The sequence below is a fragment of the Cherax quadricarinatus genome, unplaced genomic scaffold (assembly GCF_038502225.1).
Source record: "Cherax quadricarinatus isolate ZL_2023a unplaced genomic scaffold, ASM3850222v1 Contig172, whole genome shotgun sequence".
Lineage (NCBI taxonomy): Eukaryota > Metazoa > Arthropoda > Malacostraca > Decapoda > Parastacidae > Cherax > Cherax quadricarinatus.
In genome coordinates this window covers 222148-246015 of record NW_027195198.1, presented here as the reverse complement: position 1 = coordinate 246015, position 23868 = coordinate 222148, and the positions used below count along the sequence as shown (strand labels likewise).

Here is a 23868-nt window from a genome sequence, read left to right as displayed (position 1 = left end):
GTGCTGTTAGTGTGCAGCAATATTCCAGCCTAGATAGAACAAGTGACCTGAAGAGTGTCATCATGGGCTTTGCCTCCCTAGTTTTGAAGGTTCTCATTATCCATCCTGTCATTTTTCTAGCAGATGCGATTGATACAATGTTATGGTCCTTGAAGGCGAGATCCTCCGACATGATCACTGCCAGGTCTTTGACATTGGTGTTTCACTCTATTTTGTTGCCAGAATTTGTTTTGTACTCTGATGAAGATTTAATTTCCTCGTGTTTACCATATCTGAGTAAATGAAATTTCTCATCGTTGAACTTCATATTGTTTTCTGCAGCCCACTGGAAGATTTGATTGATGTCCGCCTGGAGCCTTGCAGTGTCTGCAATGGAAGACACTGTCATGCAGATTTGGGTGTTATCTGCAAAAGAAGACACGGTGCTGTGGCTGACATCCTTGTCTATGTCAGATATGAGGATGAGAAACAAAATGGGAGCGAGTACTGTGCCTTGTGGAACAGAGCTTTTCACCGTAGCTGCCTCAGACTTTACTCTGTTGACTACTACTCTCTGTGTTCTGTTAGTGAGGAAATTATAGATCCATCGACCAACCTTTCCTGTTATTCCTTTAGCACGCATTTTGTGCGCTATTACGCCATGGTCACACTTGTCGAAGGCTTTTGCAAAGTCTGTATATATTACATCTGCATTGTTTTTGTCTTCTAGTGCATCTAGGACCTTGTCGTAGTGATCCAATAGTTGAGACAGACAGGAGCGACCTGTTCTAAACCCATGTTGCCCTGGGTTGTGTAACTGATAGGTTTCTTGATGGGTGGTGATCTTGCTTCTTAGGACCCTTTCAAAGATTTTTATGATATGGGATGTTAGTGCTATCGGTCTGTAGTTCTTTGCTATTGCTTTACTGCCCCCTTTGTGGAGTGGGGCTATGTCTGTTGTTTTTAGTAACTGTGGGACGACCCCCGTGTCCATGCTCCCTCTCCATAGGATGGTAAAAGCTTGTGATAGGGGCTTCTTGCAGTTCTTGATGAACACGGAGTTCCATGAGTCTGGCCCTGGGGCAGAGTGCATGGGCATGTCATTTATCGCCTGTTCGAAGTCATTTGGCGTCAGGACAACATCAGATAGGCTTGTGTTAACCAAAGTATGTGGCTCTCTCATAAAAAATTCATTTTGATCTTCGACTCTCAGTCTGGTTAGTGCACACTTACCACACAGACCTATTCTCTCATATGTAAGCCCAAATTTACAGGTCCCAGCTTATTTGAATGAGCTGAGCTCATGGTGACGGACAGTTGCTTCAAAGCCACCTTATCTTTCACGGACAATGTAGTGTGTATGTGCTTTACACAACGAGAAGCATTTCTTTTATCTGTTGGAACCATGGCTAGAGCTAAAAGTGAGCAGGTTATAACAATAAATAGAGAAAAAGTAATTGGAATAACTTATGCAGCAAGTAGCACCACCAAACAGTAGTGGCAGGTTGGTGTGGCAACCCACGAAATTTGATATTATGCTTCCCAACATTAGTGCCAGATTACTAATGGAACAAGATTACTGATTGCCGAAGTAGTGATGGCCGACCTGTACCATGGCTGATTGAACAACGGCATGGACCCTTTTGGGGTCTATGCTGATGTTCAATCAGCTTGATGCAATCAGCTTGTCTCTATCATATTTCTAAGTATGTTTGTCCAAAAATGTAATTTTTTTTTGTTCTTGCTGTTATCAGGAGGAAATGTAGATAATTAGTTAACATCACACTTGCCTTTATTGAAGACATGGTGATGTATGGAAGACGGGAGGAGGGGAGAGGATGGAAGAGTTTACAATTGTTTGAAAGGGGAATCCCCTTCCATAAAGACTTCAGGTACCAAGTCCTTATCCTGGGTTACTTCCCTCCTTTGTTTTTTAATGCCACTAGGAACAGCTTGAGAGTCACTGGACCCCTGTCACTCAAAAAAGTGTTCCAGAAAGGTCTGTTTCTGGCATATGTTAGGAATTGTGTTGGGAGACAGGACAAGATAGTCCTTCAATATGACATTAATATCAGCTCTACGGCTTATTTTTTTTTTTTTCAACAAACCGGCCGTATCCCACAAACGCAGGGTGGCCCAAAAAGAAAAACAAAAGTTTCTCTTTTTAAATTTAGTAATTTATACAGGAGAAGGGGTTACTAGCCCCTTGCTCCTGGCATTTTAGTCGCCTCTTACAAAAAGCATGGCTTACGGAGGAAGAATTCTGTTCCACTTCCCCATGGAGATAAGAGGAAATAAACAAGAACAAGAACTATTAAGAAATTAGGAGAAAACCCAGAGAGGTGTGTATAAATATGCTTGTACATGTATATGTAGTGTGACCTAAGTGTGAATAGAAGTAGCAAGACGTACCTGAAATCTTGCATGTTTATGAGACAGAAAAAAGACACCAGCAATCCTACCATCATGTAAAACAATTACAGGTTTCCGTTTTACACTCACTTGATGTTACAAAAAACGCGATTCTAAAGGCTTAGAGATCTCCATTGAATACTAGAAAGGACTGCCCTTCTAGCATCCAGCCTGTTACTGGGTTTTCGTAACAAGTAGTCAGTATCCTTACCTGGAGTTTACCTGGAGAGAGTTCCGGGGGTCAACGCCCCCGTGGCCCGGTCTGTGACCAGGCCTCCTGGTGGATCAGAGCCTGATCAACCAGGCTGTTGCTGCTGGCTGCACGCAAACCAACGTACGAGCCACAGCCCGGCTGATCCTTGTCCAATTATCCATTAGAATTCAGTATGATTCAATAGTGCTTCAGGATTACAACTGGTAGGCTACTAACTAGAGAAATTAAAATTTAATAAATTTATTAAGTATCGTCTAGAGGTATATCATCAAATTAAATTAAATTAATAATAATCAAAATAATAATAACTTCTCTGGAGTACAGCAGTATTGTGCTGAAAGCACATATCACATATTATGTCTTAAGTACCGTCTGGTACATTATCATTTAATAAGATATTACAAATCTGTACAAGTTTGTGTATGTGTGTAAGTGCTCCAAGTAGTTCGTTATGTCTCACGACTCGACTAGACTTAAACAAGTGACTGACAAAGTCCTCAAATAAACTAACTTCTTGACCAACTGGCAGTCAGAACAGTCTGCTTGAACAATAAAAAGAATGCTAAGCCCAATAGCAATACAACAAGCAAAAGTGACACAATCAGGATCTAAGAGATAATATAACGACACTAAGTAGGGACCATCTGCAGATCCTCCACAAAAGTCACACATCTCCCATACTGCTGAATCTAAGTTCAGCATAAGAAAATACCCGACTGTGATAGTACACAGATACCAGTACAAGTTAGGTCAGAAGCTACAGCTCAGGACCTGAGTTGCTCAGAGTATCTTTGCGACACACAACCTCAGTACAACGTCGAAAATCACTAAGTCTATACAATGTTCTGTGAACAGAGTTCTACAGAACTAACAAAGACAGCTACAGAGACGATCTTCCAACAAGGGCCTATAAGGGAGATTTAGGCACTTGTCAGGGATACGTCCAACCACCAAGAGAGTCTAGACCAGACTGAATACTTCAGGCGAGGTGAGGACACCTCCCCCCCTCCATCACGTGATAGCTCCGTGGACAGCTGTCGTCTAGCAACAGAAGCCGGCAGAGTAACAAGCAAAGAGCGATAATTACAGTAGTTAGACAATCAAGACTTGAACTGAGCATATACATGTACTATGTTACATCCTACCTAACATGACTAAGTCAAATAATAATATAAAGTCATATATTTACGATTTAGCTAGTATCGCAAATATAAGCAATATAAAATTATATGAAAAGGTAATATACATTATATTCAAAATCATAATATACATTATATATACTGCAACCCATTCAGGGGTTGCAACACTTGGCAGGACGGTAGTACATCCCTGGGCGGTTGCTGTCTACCAACCTACTACCTAGAACGGCTTATTTATTTAGCACAATTCATCTAATATGACATAATAAACAATATTAATAACATAGAAACATGATATATACGTACTCTAGAATGAATAAAATATGGCATTAAGAATGTCAAGAGTGGTGGTGTGTTGTTTGTTGTTGGGTGTATAAGGGCCACTGAAAGACAAGTCTTACATAGTGGTGGTGAAGATGGCAGCAGAGGCAGCGGTGTTAGTCAGTAGCCCTATATACTTCCAACAACAATGGAGGAGTCAGTTTCGTGCTGTCCTTTTTCTATCGAGTAATCGCTTAACTTACTTGCTACACTGTTAATGCTACACTTTATCGCTGGCTGGACCTAAAGCCTTTATAGACTCCTACTGCTTTAATATCGTACATATTCAAGAATCACTGAAAAAGGCATATTCTCTCCTCTCTCTCAGCCCTTTATCAAAGGGCTGGCTGGCACTAGAAACTTTCTTTGGGCCCATGGTGGTTTATTTAGTAGTTACAAGCACTAAAAAGAATGGAATAATACAAAATGTATCATATGAACGTGTGGGATCGTCCTCACTGGCTGGTAAACAATGGCGCACTGGACTGCTCAGGCCCCAACACGAATTATTTAAACCGAGTTCCATGACGTTCGAGCCAATATTTTGACGCAAAAACTTTACTTATTACGAATATTACTTAATCCAATGACATCTTAATCCGGGGGTCCACTGTATGTATAACTCAGAAATAAGTTTTGACATTATTTTCCCTCTCATGCGAAGAGTATTTATAGGAGCATCATGATTTTTTTACACGTTATTGAGGAATGATTGTTCTATTGAATTAGCATAGAAAGTTTGTGATATATTTAACCAATTTGTTTTCATTGAATTTTTTCTCCCAAAAAAAGTCCTTAAAAAAAAACACATATTTCAACATTTTGCATAATGCAATCTATTGACATTTCACTCAAACATCTGTGTAATTAGATTACCTTCTTCTGATGATGATGACCAGAGCTTTGGTAAGATGGGTAAGGAAGAAGGATGGGTAAGGATGGAAATATTGGAAAAGGGTGGGAGGGGGGAGAGAGGTAGGATATAAAAGGTAAGTGGCCCAACCACTTTGGTGTAATTTAAAAAGTGTATGTGAAATGATAAGATATTCTTTAAGGGGTATAATATTAACCCATCAGAGTCACATAGATATAACATATATATAAGTACATGACTTTGAATTGGTAGTAATTATACAAGTTGCAATTGCTTTTTTTTTTTTTTTGCGATTGCACAACGGATATTTATGCGACAATGAAGGCAATAATTTTCTGGCCAGTTTATGGAATTACGCGACAATGGCTTCTTACAGGTGGTGTCCAGCCATGGTAAGTAGCATAATTTTTACATTAGATTGTTATATAAGATGTCTCCCAAATTGGGGGCGATGATTTTCTTAGTATACATAGAAGGGTTCTGGTGCTACCCAATCTTCTTCATCAGGGAGGTTGCTCAATATCATGGGTCGATGGTAATCATCTTTATGTATAAAACGACGGACCCTCTGTGGGAGAGTCATTCTTTGAGTCCTGTGAGGAGGAGTATTGATTATATAATCCATGGTATTTACCACTTGTATAGGATGTTCTCTATCTGGCATGTATAGTTCTTGCATTGAATAGAGTTGTTTCTTTTTTAGAGTGTCGAGGCGTACATTTATGGCAGTAATATCTTGTTGTATGTGTAAATCTGCCATTTTAACTCTGTCTCTCCTCCTGGTATCGGTAATGAAGCGAAGAGCTCTATTCTGGACCCTTTGTAGCCGTAGCATGTTGGTCTTTGTTGTTAATGACATTGGGACACAAGGGTATTCGAGTATTAGTCTTATTATCATTTTATACAGATGTTTTTTGACATGTTGAGGGGCTTGATTGAATCGAAAGAGACCGGCTTTGGCTATGTTGATCTTTTTAGTTACATGAGATGTTGAGTGGAGCAGCCTGTCTATTTCATATCCCAAAATCTTGTTAGGGTTTCTAATGGTGTACCTCTGATGGAGATACCCCCTTTATCTTCAATTGTTGATGCAAAACATCCTATCGTGCTAACAAGGACCTTGTCAGGATTAGTCGTAATTCTCCATTTCTTCTCCCAATTAGATGTTCGACGAAGTTCAATATTCATTTTTTCTATGACTCTCTCATACTTGTATTTTCCTGTTACCGGAGTTGATGAGACGACATGAATAACATCATCTGCAAACTGTGTCACAATTGTATCATTAAACTCTGGTTGAGGAAGGTCATTCACATAAATGTTGAACAGAAGTGGACTGAGACAAGAACCTTGTGGGACACCAGCTGTCGGTATAAAAGGCTCTGCCGACCTGCCATGAAAGGTGGGAATGATTTTTCTTTGAGTTAAGAAATTATATATTACTCTGAGAAAAGTCCAGTTATGGTCTGGTAGGTCAATGAGTTTGTATATAAGGCCATCATGCCATAAGCTATCAAAAGCTTTATGAACATCTCTGGTGGCAATTAAGGCAAGATTCCCCTGATGCTCTAGACTTGCTACAGTATCGAAAATAACATTTATTGCATGATTGGTACCTCTATGTGTTCTAAAGCCAAATTGTTTTTCAGTAAAAAAGTGATTAATCTCCATATAGTAGTTCAATCTGTTGGAAATGACCTTCTCAAGAACTTTTCCAGTGACTTCAAGTAGAGATATAGGTCTATAGTTCCCAGGTTGGTGAATGTCTTTATTGGGCTTACCTAAAAAGATCATCCTAGCAGTCTTAAAAACCACTGGAAAATGTCCTGAGGCCAAGATGGCATTAAAGATATTTACCAAAGACTGTTTACAATTTCTGGGGAGGAACTTTATTTGTTTCATTGTTATTCCAGAGGGGCCAGGGGCTCTATTGCGCATTCTTCCAATAACCTGACTCATCTCTAGTAATGTAATAGGTCTAGTAAGCGGGTGGGTATCTTCAAGAGTTGAAGTATCAATGGAAGGTAGTGGTTGTAGATCATCCAAGTTCTCATCTCTCCATTCATTTACCAACTGATAATGATTATTGTTAAATTGACGACTGTTATTGTGGGAGAGAATTTTCTCCCATACATCACCCATCAAATTAGCCTGGTCCTGTGGATCGTCAAGTTTAATTTCAACATCTTCATCATCCTCATCAGTGAAGGTATGAACTAGGTAGTTAGGAGCCTTGTGCTTTGCCCCTAAAAGTTGTCGGATCTTACTCCAAAATTTTGCTGGTTCACGTTTGTACTGATTAGCTTGAAGAACTAGCACTTTCCATAAGTCCCGTTTGTGATGACTAATCATGTTAATTAATTCTTGCCTTAATCGGTGCAGTGTAGCTGCTGGTGGTTGTCGCGTTTGAAGATGCCTTCAACATTCTGCTTGATAATTTCTTAAATTGTCTCTAATTTCCCTAGTAGGTTTATATTGTTGGTAAATCTTTGTGGAAGCTAATTGACAAGTTGCATTAGTAGCTTCAATTATTCCATTATGCAGGGACCTGATTGCATCATCAATTGAAGTGGAAGGTAGATTTTCCAATGACACAATTTCATCGTCACCCAGAAATGCCCTGAAGGGGTCAAATCCTAGGGTGTTAAGATTGGGTTTAGGAGGTACAGGTATTCTAAATGGAGAAGTTTGTAGTTGTATTATAACAGGGATATGGTCAGATCCTACATTTCCACCAGGAGATATACGACAGTGAAAGATGTCACAGTCTCTCTCTGTTTGTCAGTACTATATCTGGTGTCCCTGGATGAGGTCCAATGTACGATTTAAAGAATGGGCCTTGAAATGACAAGTTTCTAGCTGTCATGATATTAAAGAGTTGTTTTCCTTTTAAGTCACCCAGTGGAATACCAGCTCCACAGTTGAAGAGGGCAGGGTGATGAGCATTAAAATCTCCCGCTAGAATTGTTGGAATATTCCTGCTTAATATCCTATGTAGAGGAATTGACTCTATATATTGTTGTCTCAGGGGAAAATATCCAGTTCCTAACCTAACCTAACCTAAAGATTACCTAACTTGTTATCTTTCATCTGATGTCAACTAGAACATTGTAAGTCTTACCAATTTTGTAGTGGACGGATAGTTTTCCCCCCTTAAAATAGGGCACTATTTATTTTTTCTAACTGTAAGGAAAAAAGTCACTAAAAACACAGTGTCTAGGTTTCAAATGCTGCTTAATTCAGAGTAAAAATTCCATTGAAATTGGACCAAAATAAAAAAAATAATAATTATGCTTGTCGGTCCCTTAACCCTTTCAGGGTCCGTCCCGTAGATCTACGGCTGGTCGGTGAGTGTCCAAACCATAGATCTACGCCAAAATTCTAGCGCCATCAAATTTAGCGCGAAAGCGCTCATAGGCCTACATATGAGAGAATGGGTCTGCGCCGTGGGTGTGCGCCATAAACAAAAAATCTAGGCGCCTGCATAGCATTGTGGGAACGCCGGCTCAGTCACCCTTGTTCACCATGCCTCGTTGCAAGTCAGCTCTCACTCCCCGGAAAATTGGGACTCTCCTCTTCCTGTCTGATAGTTCTGACACTGATGGAAGTGGAAATGAAGATGAATTCTACGGCTTTGATAAGTTAGTGACCGAAAATAATGACCAGGATATCGATAATAGTGCAGAAAACCCCGACGATCCTCGACCTTCTACCTCTGGTGTGGGCACTCGTGACTCGCGGTCGGGTGTTCCTAAACGTAAGAGAAAACTAATATTTTCCCGTGGCCAGGCCTCTGACTTCAGTAATGACGATGATTCTGACGTGGATTGTGATTTTATTGCGCTCGACGATCATTCGAGTAGTGATAGTGAGGAAACATATTCACCAGTGAAGCGTCGGTATGTTCGCCGCCGCATGCGCTCGGGTAGTGTACCCTATGCTGTGCCCAGGGGACGGAGTACATCCCGGAGTACATCCCGGAGTACATCCCGGAGTACATCCCGTGGCCCTACACCCGTTTTAGGTAGTGATAGTGAGGATGATGTGGCTACACTTGGCATGGATGGGCCACAGACATCAGTGGATGGTGTTAGTGGGGCTGGTGGTGGTAGTGGCACCGCCATGCGTGACTCGCTGTGCCACGCGGGGACCCACGCTGCTGACTCGTCAGTTCAAGGACAAAGCGGAGCGTCACCCACCAGCCCGCCACAACCACCCGTACAACCAGCCTATGATGTCCAGTATCCACCAGCAAACCGTATCTGGGATTGGCAGCAAAATCCCAATTTTGTTCCCAGCCCTCACCACTTTGATGACTCTCAAAGTGGAATTCTACCTACCTGTCCCCTTGGAACCACGGCCAATGAACTGGAATTCTTTGAATTATTCTTTGACCAGCCATTGATGGAAATTATTGTCAGGGAAAGTAATAAGTATTTTCAGTACACCATGGCAAATACGATCTTATCACCACAGTCAAGACTACACAGGTGGAAAGAGACGACTGTTGCAGAAATGTATTTGCTTTTTGCAACAATAATGCTTATGCCTCACGTCTATAAGCATAATATAAAAGCATACTGGTCCACAGATCGGCTAATTTGTACCCCATCCTTCAGTGAAATAATACCAGTGAACAGGTTTATCTTACTGTTACGTATGTTGCACTTCTCTGACAAAACCAGGCCTGACAGAAGTGACAGGTTATACAAGATTAGAAATGTTTTCATGTACAGGAGGGCCCCGCTTTACGGCGTTCCGCTTTACGGCGTTCCGCTAATACGGACATTTCAAATTATGACCAAAACTCACTATACGGCTCCCCCCACCTGACTTTCTAATACGGTCACCGTGCCCCACCCTGTTTGTTTACATTCTCCATGAGCTCAGTAAGCACTAAGTCTCTCCATTTTGTCTGGAAACTCCAAAATTTCAAATGTTTTTAAAAGTTATTTCATATTTTATATATACTCTGATAATTATACTTATGTATACCTGTACCTAAATAAACTTACATACATCGAGTCATTTAAATGTCGTATATTACGTTAATATACACATTTTCATTAATCTATCCATGATATTTTTTTCAAAATTATATAATAAACACGATGCATAACATATAAATAAGATAAATACACCCCACAGTAGAATAAATAAACATAAATGTGAGCTGTGTAGCAGACGCTTCCACAAGTGGTGATAATAACAATACTGAGTCTCATTAAATGTCGTATATTACGGTAATATACACATTTTCATTAATCCATCCATGATATTTTTTTCAAAATTATATAATAAACACGATGCATAACATATAAATAAGATAAATACACCCCACAGTAGAATAAATAAACAAATGTGAGATGTCGTAGCAGACGACTTGCACAAGTGGTGATAATAACAATACCGAGTCTCATTAAATGTCGTATATTACGGTAATATACACATTTTCATTAATCCATCCATGATATTTTTTTCAAAATTATATAATAAACACGATACATAACATATAAATAAGATAAATACACCCCACAGTAGAATAAATAAACAAATGTGAGATGTCGTAGCAGACGACTTGCACAAGTGGTGATAATAACAATACCGAGTCTCATTAAATGTCGTATATTACGGTAATATACACATTTTCATTAATCCATCCATGATATTTTTTTCAAAATTATATAATAAACACGATACATAACATAAAAAGATGATAAATACACCCCACAATAGAATAAATAAACATAAATATAAGATGTGGGAGCCACATAACTTGTACAAGTGACGGCAAGAATAACATTTTCTCTAATCTAACATAAGAGTAAATGTGTTACTGGGGGTAACTGTAGAAAATTATTCCTTTCGTATGTATGTAAGTAAGTTTATTCAGGTATACACAAATACAGTTACATAGATTATCATACATAACAACATACGTGTAGAGAACCTAGGATAACCCAAAAAAGTCAGTGTGACTTATTTCCATTGCCTTCACTCAGAGCTTCATTTCTTCTCAAAATGATGTTACATGAGAATGGGAGTGTTCTTCTTTATTAATTCTACCGTATCAATGTAGAGACAACCTGTACACAATGTAACTTGTACACAAACCAGATGTGTACATTTCGTTTGTTTACAAAACTTACCTTCCCCTGGTTTGTTTACATAACTGCGCCTGCCCCCTCTCATATACTCATTCTTTCTCTCATTTATTCGTTTTATCTCATTTACTTACTCCTGACCCTACATTAAGACTACAAATATTTTAAGGTAAGTAATGAGTGAACTGTATATACATTTTATCGCTCTGGGATGCTTAAATATCATAGAATAGTATGTGTGGGTGGGGTGGCCTGGTGAGGCTATTACAATACATACCACACTTGATTTCTTACAATAAATACTACTTGTCTCACCCTAGATTAAGACTATAAATATTTTAAGGTAAGTAATGAGTGCACTATGTGTGTATTGTACCTTTTTATTGTTTTTTGATGCCTGGTTCTATTGCTAACTTAATATATGTTAGTGTAAACTTGTTATCTAGTGTTTGTATGCATTTATAAGTGGAAAAAAAGGGTGTTCCACTTTACGGCGATTTCCGCTTTACGGCGGTAGCCTGGAACCTAACCCGCCGTATAAGTGGGGCCCTACTGTATCTCAAACAAAAGTTCAGGATATACTTTTATCCATTCAAGAATCTTGTAATTGACGAGTCTTTGATTTTGTTCAAAGGTAGACTGTCATTCAAGCAGTATATACTGAGCAAGAGGAACCGCTTTGGTATAAAATTGTTTGTACTCTGTGATTGTGACAGTGGCCTGGTGTTGGATATTGTTGTATACACGGGTAGTAAAACATTGAAAGATACCAAGATGTTATTGGGTATATCAGGTGACGTAGTGAGAAACATGATGGCACCTTATCTTGGTAAGGGCCATACATTATATACCGATAACTGGTACACAAGCCCATTACTCAGTGATTTCATGCGAGTGAACAAGACAGATGTGTGTGGCACAGTGCGTTCTAATCGTAAACATATGCCCAGGCTCAACGCAGGTGTTCGTGGTGATGACGTGCAGGTGTTTACTGCCAATGACATCATGGCATTACGGTGGCATGACAAACGAGATGTCACATTGTTGACAACCATTCACCGTAATGAAATGCAAGACAGTGGCAAAGTTGATCGAGTGACTAATGAACGTATTCGAAAACCAGTGACAGTGATTGATTATACACAAAACATGCGCTTGGTTGACAAGTGTGACATGCAGATTGGTTTTGTTGACTGTGTTCGTAAGAGTTACAAGTGGTACATGAAACTTTTCTTCCATCTCATGGACATTTCAATGCTGAATGCATATAATATGTACCAAATAAAGACTGGTAACAGACCACCGTATGGTGAATTTTGTTTGTCTGTTGTCAGACAACTCATAATGAAGTACCAGGTAACAACACCTGCAATACAACATGGTCCTCGAATTCATCACAATATACCCAAGCGTTTGAGAAGAGAAGGTGATCATTTCATAATACAGCTACCTTCAACTCAAAAGAAATTTGCTCAGAAGAGATGCATTGTCTGTGCACAAACAAAACGACGGCAACAAAGACGCAAAGACACTCGGTTTATGTGTGAGGAATGTAAGGTGCCTCTGTGCATGGTGCCTTGTTTCAAGGAGTTCCACAAGCTCCAGCAGTTCTAAAACCATGTCCAGTGATTGTAAATATGTAAATATATGATAGAACATTAGTATTATACAATATTTGTGCATGTTTATTGTAATAAACAACAGTGGTAAACAATAATATGATAATAACTTTAGTGCGGTTATTGTGTTCAATACAGTGAGTATATATATATCAATTATATACAGTATTGGTCTCTCAGGCCCCAAATGTTAGTAGGAATAGAAAAAAAATGGAAAAGAAAAGAAAAAACAACTAAAACAACAAAATAATATAATACGCGTATGTGGAATTCGTCGATGTTGCCGCCACCACATCATTTTCTACAAACTTCTTGGCACTGTATCTCGGTAAGTACTGATCAGATTCTAATTTTTTTTTGTTTTATTACCTTCACAAAAATATGCTCTTTAATTCTGTAAGAAAAAATCATTTTTTTTTTTTTCAAAATTTCTTGGACACTGGTGCGTGACTTCAGATTTTGGCCTTGGACCCTGAAAGGGTTAAGGTTGTCATAACAATAACAGAACATTAAGGTTGTCATAACAATGGAATCAATATTACCTGTTCAGCAAGTTCCTTGATAAGAAGAACAGATATGAAGGTCTTGCCAGAACCTGTACCAAGAACAAGAATGGAGTTTTGTTTCTTGGCTTGTTCAAACAGTTCCAGCTGGTAGGATCGGGCAATAAACTCACAACCACCTGCCTGAAACATTAACAATTACCTCATTATATTATTCAAATAGTTGCAGCTGGTATCAATCCATCAAATTCCACATGATAATTGGTTTGTTAAACATTGGAGAACAATACATCTCTCACATGGAAAGCCTTTTAAGTTTGGCAGAACATTTCAGGCAAGCTTATACCTAACTTACCTCTATAGTATTTTACACAAATTTTTACAAGACAATACATTATAAGTTCAATAAAACAGACTAACTGGGGATGGGTCCAATTTACCAAAAACTCAATTATATTGAAGGTTTCAATTAAGTGGACATAGTATACTTAATCAATCAACTACTACACATAGACAAAGGTCCAATAAAATATATTCTGTCTGCTGTATTGATGACACCACTGCCACACATACAAAGATAAAACTACTGCAAGAATGCATCTTTTTTTTATCACAGGGTTTGACTAGGTTAGGTTTAAGGTTCCTAACTTTATTTACAAGCTAAGAGCTGTTACCTACAATAGCTCATTTGAAAGACTTTTCATTGTTTGGAGTTAAACAAATAGGGAACAGGACGAAGTTGGAGCCATCTGTGGGCCACCAATTTCATGTGGTCAACTGACTTTATTTCAGAGATCTCATTACGCTGTACAAACATGTTCCAGACTCGAGTCATTCTAGGAAGGGTACAGTGTAGTTGCTGTTTGCTGTCCGTCTTGTTGTGCAGAAGCTCACTTCTTGCTGCCCTTGGAGTGGAGCCAAGTGTGGTACATTGACTACTGGCCTTGTACATAACAGTAAGGCCATGCACATCCCTCCTGTGTTGAAGGCTCTGCTGAAATGACAGATCTATCCAGGCTGGGTCCAGGCAAGAGAGGAGTTATCTTGCTCTGTTCTCTATTCAGTCAAGAAGTCACAGATGAGATGGAGGGCAGACATTCCAAGAAAGTGGAGATTACTCAAGATATGAATGTACTTTTACCTCACACAGAATCTTGCAACCTCTACTTTTGAGCAGATGTGAGTTATGTCTAAGTACTGTAAACTTCCTGGCCATTTTGCAAGATTTACAACATGGTTCTTCATGGTCAGTTCGGAGTCAAATTTCACCCAAGGATATCAACCTCATCCCTGGATACCAATGCACTTCATTATTACCATTGTTCCAGCATTACCATCATGGAGCATAGAGACCTGGAACGCAGGGAGAGATACATGATTATATACACCTGGAAAATCCTAGAGGGACTAGTACCGAACTTGCACACGAAAATCACTCACTACGAAAGCAAAAGACTTGGCAGACGATGCACCATCCCCCCAATGAAAAGCAGGGGTGTCACTAGCACGTTAAGAGACCATACAATAAGTGTCAGGGGCCCGAGACTGTTCAACTGCCTCCCAGCACACATAAGGGGGATTACCAACAGACCCCTGGCAGTCTTCAAGCTGGCACTGGACAAGCACCTAAAGTCAGTTCCTGATCAGCCGGGCTGTGGCTCGTACGTTGGTTTGCGTGCAGCCAGCAGCAACAGCCTGGTTGATCAGGCGCTGATCCACCAGGAGGCCTGGTCACAGACCGGGCCGCGGGGGCATTGACCCCCGAAACTCTCTCCAGGTCCAGGTAAATATGTGTTTTCTCGGAGGAAATGTGACCTGCCATTGCTTTTCTGAGGCTGATATAGCTGTAAGCTGGTAAATGACATAACTTAGAGCAATTGCCACTTCCTCGTTTAGATAAGTAAATGTCAATCATCTGTATATGTCTGGGATTTTGGGGCGAGATGAAGGAGGTCATTAAAGTAGATATTCCATAACAATGGCCAAATCTCACTTCCCTATGGAACACTTGCACCAATAGTGTCTTGTTGACTCTGTCCCATTCAGAACTATACTTAGAGATCTACCTTGAAGGTAATCACTGAGGAAGCATAGTGCAGAACTGATGACTCCTAGTGCTTGCAATTTTGCCAACAGTCCCTGGTGCCATACTCAGTTGAAACTACAAGCAATGTCCAATGCTACTACACAGCTGACCCTGGCTTCATCCAGTGACTGGTGCCACTTAGTGGAGAGGCTTAACCCTTTCAGGGTCCAGAGGCCAAATTTCAAAGTGTGCACCAGGGTCCAAGAATTTTCAGAAAATAATTTAATTTTTTCTTATGAGATGGTAGAGAATCTTTTTCTGAAGGTAATAAAACAAAAAGTATGAAATTTGATGGAAAATGACGAAATTATGCCCTCGCAAATTTTGACACGTCAGTAATATTTATGCATGGGCGATTCTGCCAACTTTGATTCCCATTTTAGGCAAATTACATTATTCCAGTCAACCAAATTCTTAGCTATTTCACTAGTACAGGTCTGCCATCACAAGTCCGGCAATCAGTTATTTGTTTTTCCTTTTGGGCCACCCCGCCTCGGTGGGATGTGGCCGGTGTGTTGAAAGAAAGAAAAGATATATAAAACATGAAATAACTTTAAAACACTTGAAATTTTGGAAGGTTTCCAGACATAATGGAGAAAGACAGTGCTCATGAAGCTCACGGAGAATGCAAACAAACCAGGTAGGACGCAGTGACTGTATTAGAAAGTCAGGTGGGGGGAGCAATATAGCAAGTTTGGGTCATAAATTGAAATCTCCATATTAGGAGAACACCATAAAATGAAATGCCATAAAGCGGGGCCCTACTGTATACATATACTAGACCAGCTTCAATAATATACATGTACTGTACAGTACTATACAGTACAGCAGCTTCAATAATATACACTGTTCAGTACTATACACTACAGCAGCTTCAATAAGATGCATTGTACAGTACTATACATTACAGCTGCTTCAAAATTTGCATATGGTACTATACACTATAGCAGTTGTTGTTGTTGTTGTTGTTGTTGTTGTTGTTGTTGTTGTTGGGGTTTATAAGGCCACTGACAACATATGCTTTATTGAGCCCTGCCTTCCAGTGCCCGGAAAAGAGACCTCAACCTAAAGTGGAAGGAAGTTGACTAATAACTATGCATATTACATGTCTCCAATGCACCCTAAAGCCAGCAAGAATGTGCAGGTACAAGCAAGGATCTCCTGACGGTCTGGAGGGTACACTACTACAGTTTCAAAAATATATCATGGCATAACTTACTGGTTCCAGTGATTCATCATCTGTGCTGAGGACATGAGGGTTGCTGGGGTGTGGTGGCTCATTCATCCTGGGGTGTGGTGGCTCAGTAGTCACCCTGGGGTGTGCTGCCTCAGCCATGATGGTGTGTGCTGGCTCAGCAAAAAATGCTACATTGACCCCTACAAAAAAAATAAATCATTATGTACAGTTGATAAAAACATGTGAAGTGTGGAAATTTAATAGTACCCAAAATTCCCACTGCCAGGTTCATTAGTAAATATTTTAGGATCATAGTCACTGGGATGGTAAGAATCAGATCTAGCACTTAAAGCCCACTAACACACCTCTAGATACACAAGTTAACTTTAAGAATAATATATTATTTGATAAATTTAGGCTTTAAGAATGATTCAGATAGGCTTTAATTGTTAGTAAATAATATTAGAATTAATGATGTAGCCTTAAACACTAATACATTATTATATAAGGTAAGGAGATCAGACATACAACAGTAACCAGCATCTTTGTACAAGCGAGAAGAAATGGGGGTTCACTAATGACAGAGTCCCTCTTCTGACATCACCAGCAATCGGGAAACCAGCTCAAAAGAGCTCCAAGCTCAGTAGCCCATGCTGTCTACAAAATACTCAGTCTGGCAGCCAGCAAGATAGACAGAGGTCTCCCGATGGACAGTGGACATATCTGTGCCAGACCCATTTGTGAGACTCATTTCAGTATTTTTCCCATGTAGGTGGCCACCAATAACTGGGGAAAGCATGAGAATAGTTAGCTTGCAGTTAGGAGCAGGCCAAAGCCATGACTGCTAAGTAACTATCCCTTGAATATTAGGCCAGAAGCTAGTACTCATTCTGTGTACATGAAACATTAGTTAAGAAAACCCCAATGAATACAGTGACCCTAAAGTGTATGCTGGGATTACTAAACACATTTTAACTGCTTAACCCTTCCAGGATCCAGAGGCCAAATCTTAAAGGGTGCACCAGGGCCCAAGAATTTTGAAAAAAAAAAAAAATCTTACAGAATTAAAGATAATAATTTTTCTGTAGGTAATAAAACAAAACAAAAATTTGATCAGTAGTTAATGAGATATAGGGGCATAAAGTTGCCCCTCAATGACTTGGTGGCAGTAACATCAGCGACTTCTGTTAAGTCTCATTATTTTATTTTAGGCTTTTGTTACTTTTTTCTTTTCTTTTCTAATATTTTTTTTCCAATAACTTTTGTGGCCTGTGAGACCAATATAATGTATAATTGTACACTTACTGTATTCAACACAGTAATTGCACTAATTTGTTTATCATTATATTGCTTACAAAACTTGTTTATAAGTTTATTGTAAACAAAATAATGATGAAAATATTAGTGTGGCTGTGTTGAGTACAACAGTACCATATAGTACCATATGGTACAATGGTACCATAGGGTGCAATGGTACAATGGTACCATAGGGTGCAATGGTACCATAGGGTGCAATGGTACCATATGGTACAATGTACCATAGAGTGCAATGGTACCATATGGTACTTCATGTTAAGCACTAAACCCATGTAGGTCATTAAGAGCAACAAGTCATGGAGGCTTGATCCTCTGTCTGCTTAGAGACAGAAGCACTTCCTATTTGTACTCAACACAACCACACTAATATTTTCATCATTATTTTGTTTACAATAAACAATACATACAATATGTACTATACAGTGGAACTTCAAATATCAAACTTAATCCGTTCCAGGAGTTAGCTCTAAATTCGAAAAGACTGAAAAGCGAAGCAATATTTCCCATAAGAAATAATGGAAATACAATTAACCCTTTGACTGTTTCAGGCCCCTCTCTGAAACTGTCATTCTATGTCGCCAAATATTCGAAAAAAATAAAAATTATTATTTCTTATGAAAATGTTAGGAATATTTTTACTAGTGTTTTAAGCCTAAAAAAATTTTTTTGCCATCAGTACTTACCGAGATATAGAGCTGCAAAGTTTGCAGAAATTGACGTGCATACGGCAACAGCGGCGACTGCCGCCCACCCGGTATTCTTTTATTTACTCTAATTCAAAGGTTTCTTGCATTTTTCAATATTTTTCTTTTCCAGGTAACTTATGTGGCGTGTGAGACCAATATAAGGTGCATTGTTCAAATATACACTCATTATTTACAACACAATAACAGAACAAACTTTATCACTATTAGTTTGTGTATACACTTTGTTTACACAAACAAACAATACAAAACAATGTTTATCACTATTGTTCCATAATATATATACATATGTACAGTCACTAACCACGTTCCTAGAACTGCTGCAGCTTGTGGAACTCTTTGAAACATGGGTATATGCAGAGGGGCACTTCACACTCCTCACACATAAAATGAGTGTCTCTGCGTGTTTGTGGGCGTTTTGTGGTATGCATACATACATAACACCTCTTCTGAGCATTTTTCTTGGCAGTAGTAGGAGGCAGTTGTATGGGGTAGTGATCACCAGGCCTCATACGAGATGACGTCTGTGGGCGCTGGTCTATTGCAGGAGTTGCTCCTTGGTACTTTGCAATTATTTGTCTGATTACTGACAGGCTAAATTCACCATATTTTGGTGTTTTGTTGCTCTTCAACTTGTATATGTTATAAGCATTTAGCATAGAGATATCAACAAGATGGAAAAAAAGTTTGATATACCACTTATAACTCTTGCGTACACAGTCTGCAAACCCAATCTGCATGTCACATTTGTCCACTAAGCGCATATTGAGGTTGTAGTCCATGACAGCTGCAGGCTTTAGAATGGGTTCATTGGTCTCTCTGTTGTCCCTGCCACTGGGTACCATTTCGTTTCTGTGAACTGATGTCAACAATGTGACATCACGTTTGTCATGCCACCGAAATGCCATGATGTCATTGGCAGCAAAGGCTTGCACCTCACCTCTGCGAGTGCCAGCGTCGAACCTTGGCATATGTTTGCGATTACCACGCACTGTGCCACACACGTCTGTCAAGTTCACTCGCAAGAAATCACTGAGTAAGGGGCTTGTGTACCAGTTATCAGTAAATAACATATGCCCCTTACCAAGATATGGTTCCATCATTGTTCGAACCACATCACCAGAGATACCCAATAACTTCATGGTATCTCTCAAAGTATTACTGCCAGTGTACACAATAATATCTAAAACAAGACCACTTCTGCAATCACACAGTACAAATAGCTTTATACCAAAGCGTTTCCTCTTGCTTGGTATATATTGCTTGAATGAGAGTCTTCCTTTGAATAAAATCAAGGACTCATCAATAACAAGCTTCCTGAAGGGATAAAAATACATGCAGCACTTTTGTTTCAGGTACATAAACACATTTCTTATCTTATATAACCTGTCGCTTCTGTCAGGCCTGGTTTTGTCTGAAAAGTGTAACATACGTAACAGTATCAGGAAATGATTGACACCTATAATGTCACTAAAACCTAGAGTTGAAATCAGGCGATCTGTTGTCCAGTATGTGGTGACAGTGTGCTTATACACATGTGGCATAAGCATTATTGTGGCAAAAAACAGGTACATCTCTGCCACAGTTGTCTCCTTCCACTTGTGTAGCCGTGATTTTGGTGAGAGAATTGTATTTGCCATGGTGTAATCAGAGTATGTGTTTGTTTCCCTGACAATGATGTCCATCAGGGGTTCATCGAAGAATAACTCAAAGCAGTCCAGTTCACTGGCATTGTTCCCAAGTGGACAAGATGGCTTTATTCCACTTTGTGTTTCATCAAAGTAATGGGGACTGGGAACAAACTTGTCACCGTCCTGCCAATCCCAGATGCGGTCTGCTGGTGGGGTCTGGATATTGTACCGTGGTTGTGGTTGTGCAGGTTGTGGTGGTGCAGGTTGTGGGAGTGTGGGGTAGGGTGAGGCTGGTTGTTCTGCTGAGTCAGCCGCGTGGGTAGTAGCGTGGCCCGGTGATGGTGCCACATGGGCCGTGCCACCCTCACTATCACCACCACTGCCTCCTCCCTCACTGTCACCATTCATACCCATCGTTACAATATCGTCATCTTCACTATCAGGTCGTGGTGTAGGGCCACGGGATGTGCTCCCAGAGTTTCTCCTTCCCCTTGGAACAACATATGAAACACTACCAGACCGCATGCTACGTCGTACATACTGGCGCTTCACTGGGGAATATTCACTCTCACTGTCACTAGAACTGCTTTCAATGACCTTGAAATCACTATCACTATCACTGCTATCATCTGGGTGTTGTACACGACCAAAGTTTCCCCTTTCGTCCTGGTACAGGCGAACGTGAACATGAACAAGCCAGCACAGCACCAGAGGTCGAAGGTTGTGGGTCATCTGGGTTTTCGTCACTATTTACGTTATCCTGGGCACTTTTTTCGGTAACACCCACTTCAAAACCCTGGAATTCACTGTCACTGACATTTTCATTGCTGTTAGAGCTATCACTTGGGAATAAAAGACCTCCAATCCGCCGAGGAGTGAGGAATTTCTTACCGAGAGGCATGGTGAAAATGGACTGACAACATGGCGTTCCCAGAATGCACCGCTGGGTCCCAGATTTTTTTCACAGGGTGCACACCGACCACTGAGACCCATTCTCTCCCGTGTAGGCCTACCAGGCCTTTGGCGCTTGATTTGAAGCCGCTAGAATTTGTGCGTATAAATACGTCAGAAACATTGGCTCGTAAGACGTATTTATACGTCGGAAACAGTCAAAGGGTTAATCTGTTCCAGAAACCCAAAAATATTCACAAAAAAATACATTTTTTAGAGATTAATTATAGTTTTACATGCACACAACAAATATAGTGTTCAATTATGTATTAATAAATTTAAATAAATATATAAAATAACATTTTTACTTACCTTTACTGAAGATTGATGATGGCATCTGGAAGATAGGGAGAAGGAGAAAGGGAGTTGGGGTTAGTGTTTGGGAGGAGAATATTCCTCCACGAGGACTTCAGGTATCAAAGCCTTCTCTGAGGTTACTTCCCTTCTGTCTTTTAATGCCACTAGGACCAGCTTGAGAGTCACTGGACCCCTGTCTCACAAAATAGCTGTCCACAGTCCTCTGTTTCTGGTGCCTCTTCAAGATTTCTCTGAAATAGGACATGGTTCTGTCACTGAACTTGTTGCAAAGATGGCTTGTTTCAGCTTGCTCAGGGTGGTACTTCACCACAAACATTTGGACATCATTCCACTTGGACATCATACCACTTCTGTATTATTTCCTTCCTCACATCTATGGTACCACTAGGAGTACCACTAGCAAGTTTCATTGCTCCCATTGTAGCATATTTCACAGTCCCACAAGCACTAAACAATGAAATAATCGTAAAATGTTTGAATGAGATCGCAGGTTAGTGTTCACTCAAGCAGCAACAAAACCAGACTGACTCATGGCGCCTGTGTGGGGACACGGACAGAGCGGGCTGCCATACAGGTTCTGTACCCGGCGGTTCGAAAATAGGGGCGAGTTCGATAAAAGGGACAAAGTTGGTTCGAAAAAAGGGTTTTATTTTTGAAGAGTTCAATAAGCGATATGTTCGAAATTTGAGGTTCCACTGTATGTACAATATGTACCATATGGTACAAGGTACCATATGGTACAATGATACCAAATGGTGCAATGGTACCAAATGGTGCAATGGTACCATAAGGTACAATGATACATTAAGTAACATTGTACCACATGGTAATACAGTAGGGCCCCACTTATATGGCAGGTTAGGTTCCAGGCTACCGCCGTAAAGTGGAAATCACGGTAAAGTGGAGCACCTCTTTTTTACACTTATAAATGCATACAAATACTAGATAACAAGTTTACACTAACATATATTAAGTTAGTAAGTTTATTCAGATATATACAAATGCAGTTACATAGATTATCATACATAGCAGCATATGTGTAAAGTACCTAGGATAATCCAAAAAAGTCAGACAGAGTGACTTATTTTCATTGGGGTTAGCAGTACAACTAGGCATTAAAAAACAATGAAAAAGTAAAATACACATATAGTACACTCATTACTTACCTTAAAATATTTGTAGTCTTAATCTAGGATGAGACAAGTAGTATTTATTGTAAGAAATCAAGTGTGGTATGTATGGTAGCCAGCTGGGCTACCATACCAGGCCACCCCACCTACACATAATATTCTATAACATTTAGGAATCCCAGAGCGATAAAATGCATATTATATTTGTAGTCTTAATGTAAGGTGAAAGGTGAAAAGTATTTATTTGTAGAAAGTTGTATGGTAGGTAGGGAAGTATAGGGAAGCCAGCCCAGCCACCCCACCATGTAAACAAACAGATGAAGTGTCTGGTTATGGTTCATAAACAGTCATACAAACACCTAAAATTGTGTACAAGTTGTCTCCACAGTGGTGCAGCAGAATAAAGATCGACACATCCATTCTCATGCAGTTTTTAGAAGGAATGATGCTCTGACAAATTATTATTATTATTATTACAAATTATTATTACAAGTTACTAAAATAGACTGTCATTTAGCACGGTAGTTACGTTCCTGAAAATGCCGTGTTAGGTATAAAAATCGTGTAAGATGAACTGAAGAACTTATGGGAAAAATAGGGTTATGTACCTGGGAGCCCCCAAACAGCCAAACAAATTTTTTTTAGGCCTCCACATCTTACGAAAATAAAAGTAATATGTAGTTGTAGTTCACTGTGATGTATTATGTTGTTTTTACTGCTTAAGACTACAAATGTAACAGATACAATAGTATTTTTTACCTTAAATTGTGGGTGCTGGTGTTTGTGGATGATTGTGAAGAGACTGGCGAATTATGCTTTGGCCCTACTGGGCTGAGGTGGATGGTAGAGGTTCTGATACTGAAGTCGATGGTTGTACTGGAGTGTCTAAGTCATTCAGTCGGTCAAGTCACTCAGTAAGTCAAGTCATTCACTCCTCGACCACTTGTGGCCACATTCACATCAAAGCCACCAAACTCAGGGTCAAAATCACTTTCCTCATAAAATGGGAGTGGTAATACTAAATTACATCAGTGAAGTCCAGGTGATTGCTGCGCTGTTTGCTCTAGCTGGCGCTCATTTGAACTGGTGCTCCCACAAGGTACTAAGTGGCCCCAGATTTTATTAATACCACGCACACTGAGTGTTAGGACCCATTCTATGCTGACAAGGCATCTCAGGCCAATAATGCCAAATTTGAAGGCAGGAAAAATAAAACGTATATATACGTTTGGGGCACTAGCGGCAAAAACGTATGTACAGTGGTCCCTCGTTTTTCGTAGTTCTCGGGAATCATAGATTCGGAAATCATAGGGATATTTTCATATAAACGTGGGCTCACTAATCATAGGTTGACCCGCGAAGTGGTTCGTCCGGGACGCGTACGCACGG

The 23868-nt window shown here is 39.8% G+C and overlaps 1 protein-coding gene across 2 annotated transcripts in view; it reads right to left on the bottom strand.

Moving 5' to 3' along the window:
* LOC138851242 (endoribonuclease Dicer-like) overlaps positions 1–23868 on the bottom strand; it is an 81974-nt gene that overhangs the window by 10031 nt on the left and 48075 nt on the right. For both annotated transcript variants that reach the window (XM_070080147.1, XM_070080146.1), the window contains exons 2-3: positions 16471–16628; positions 13205–13348 (exon numbers count right to left, since the gene is read on the bottom strand). In XM_070080147.1, coding sequence (XP_069936248.1) covers positions 13205–13348; positions 16471–16587 — 261 coding nt within the window. In that variant the 5' untranslated portion in view covers positions 16588–16628. The remainder of the gene's footprint in view (positions 1–13204; positions 13349–16470; positions 16629–23868) is intronic.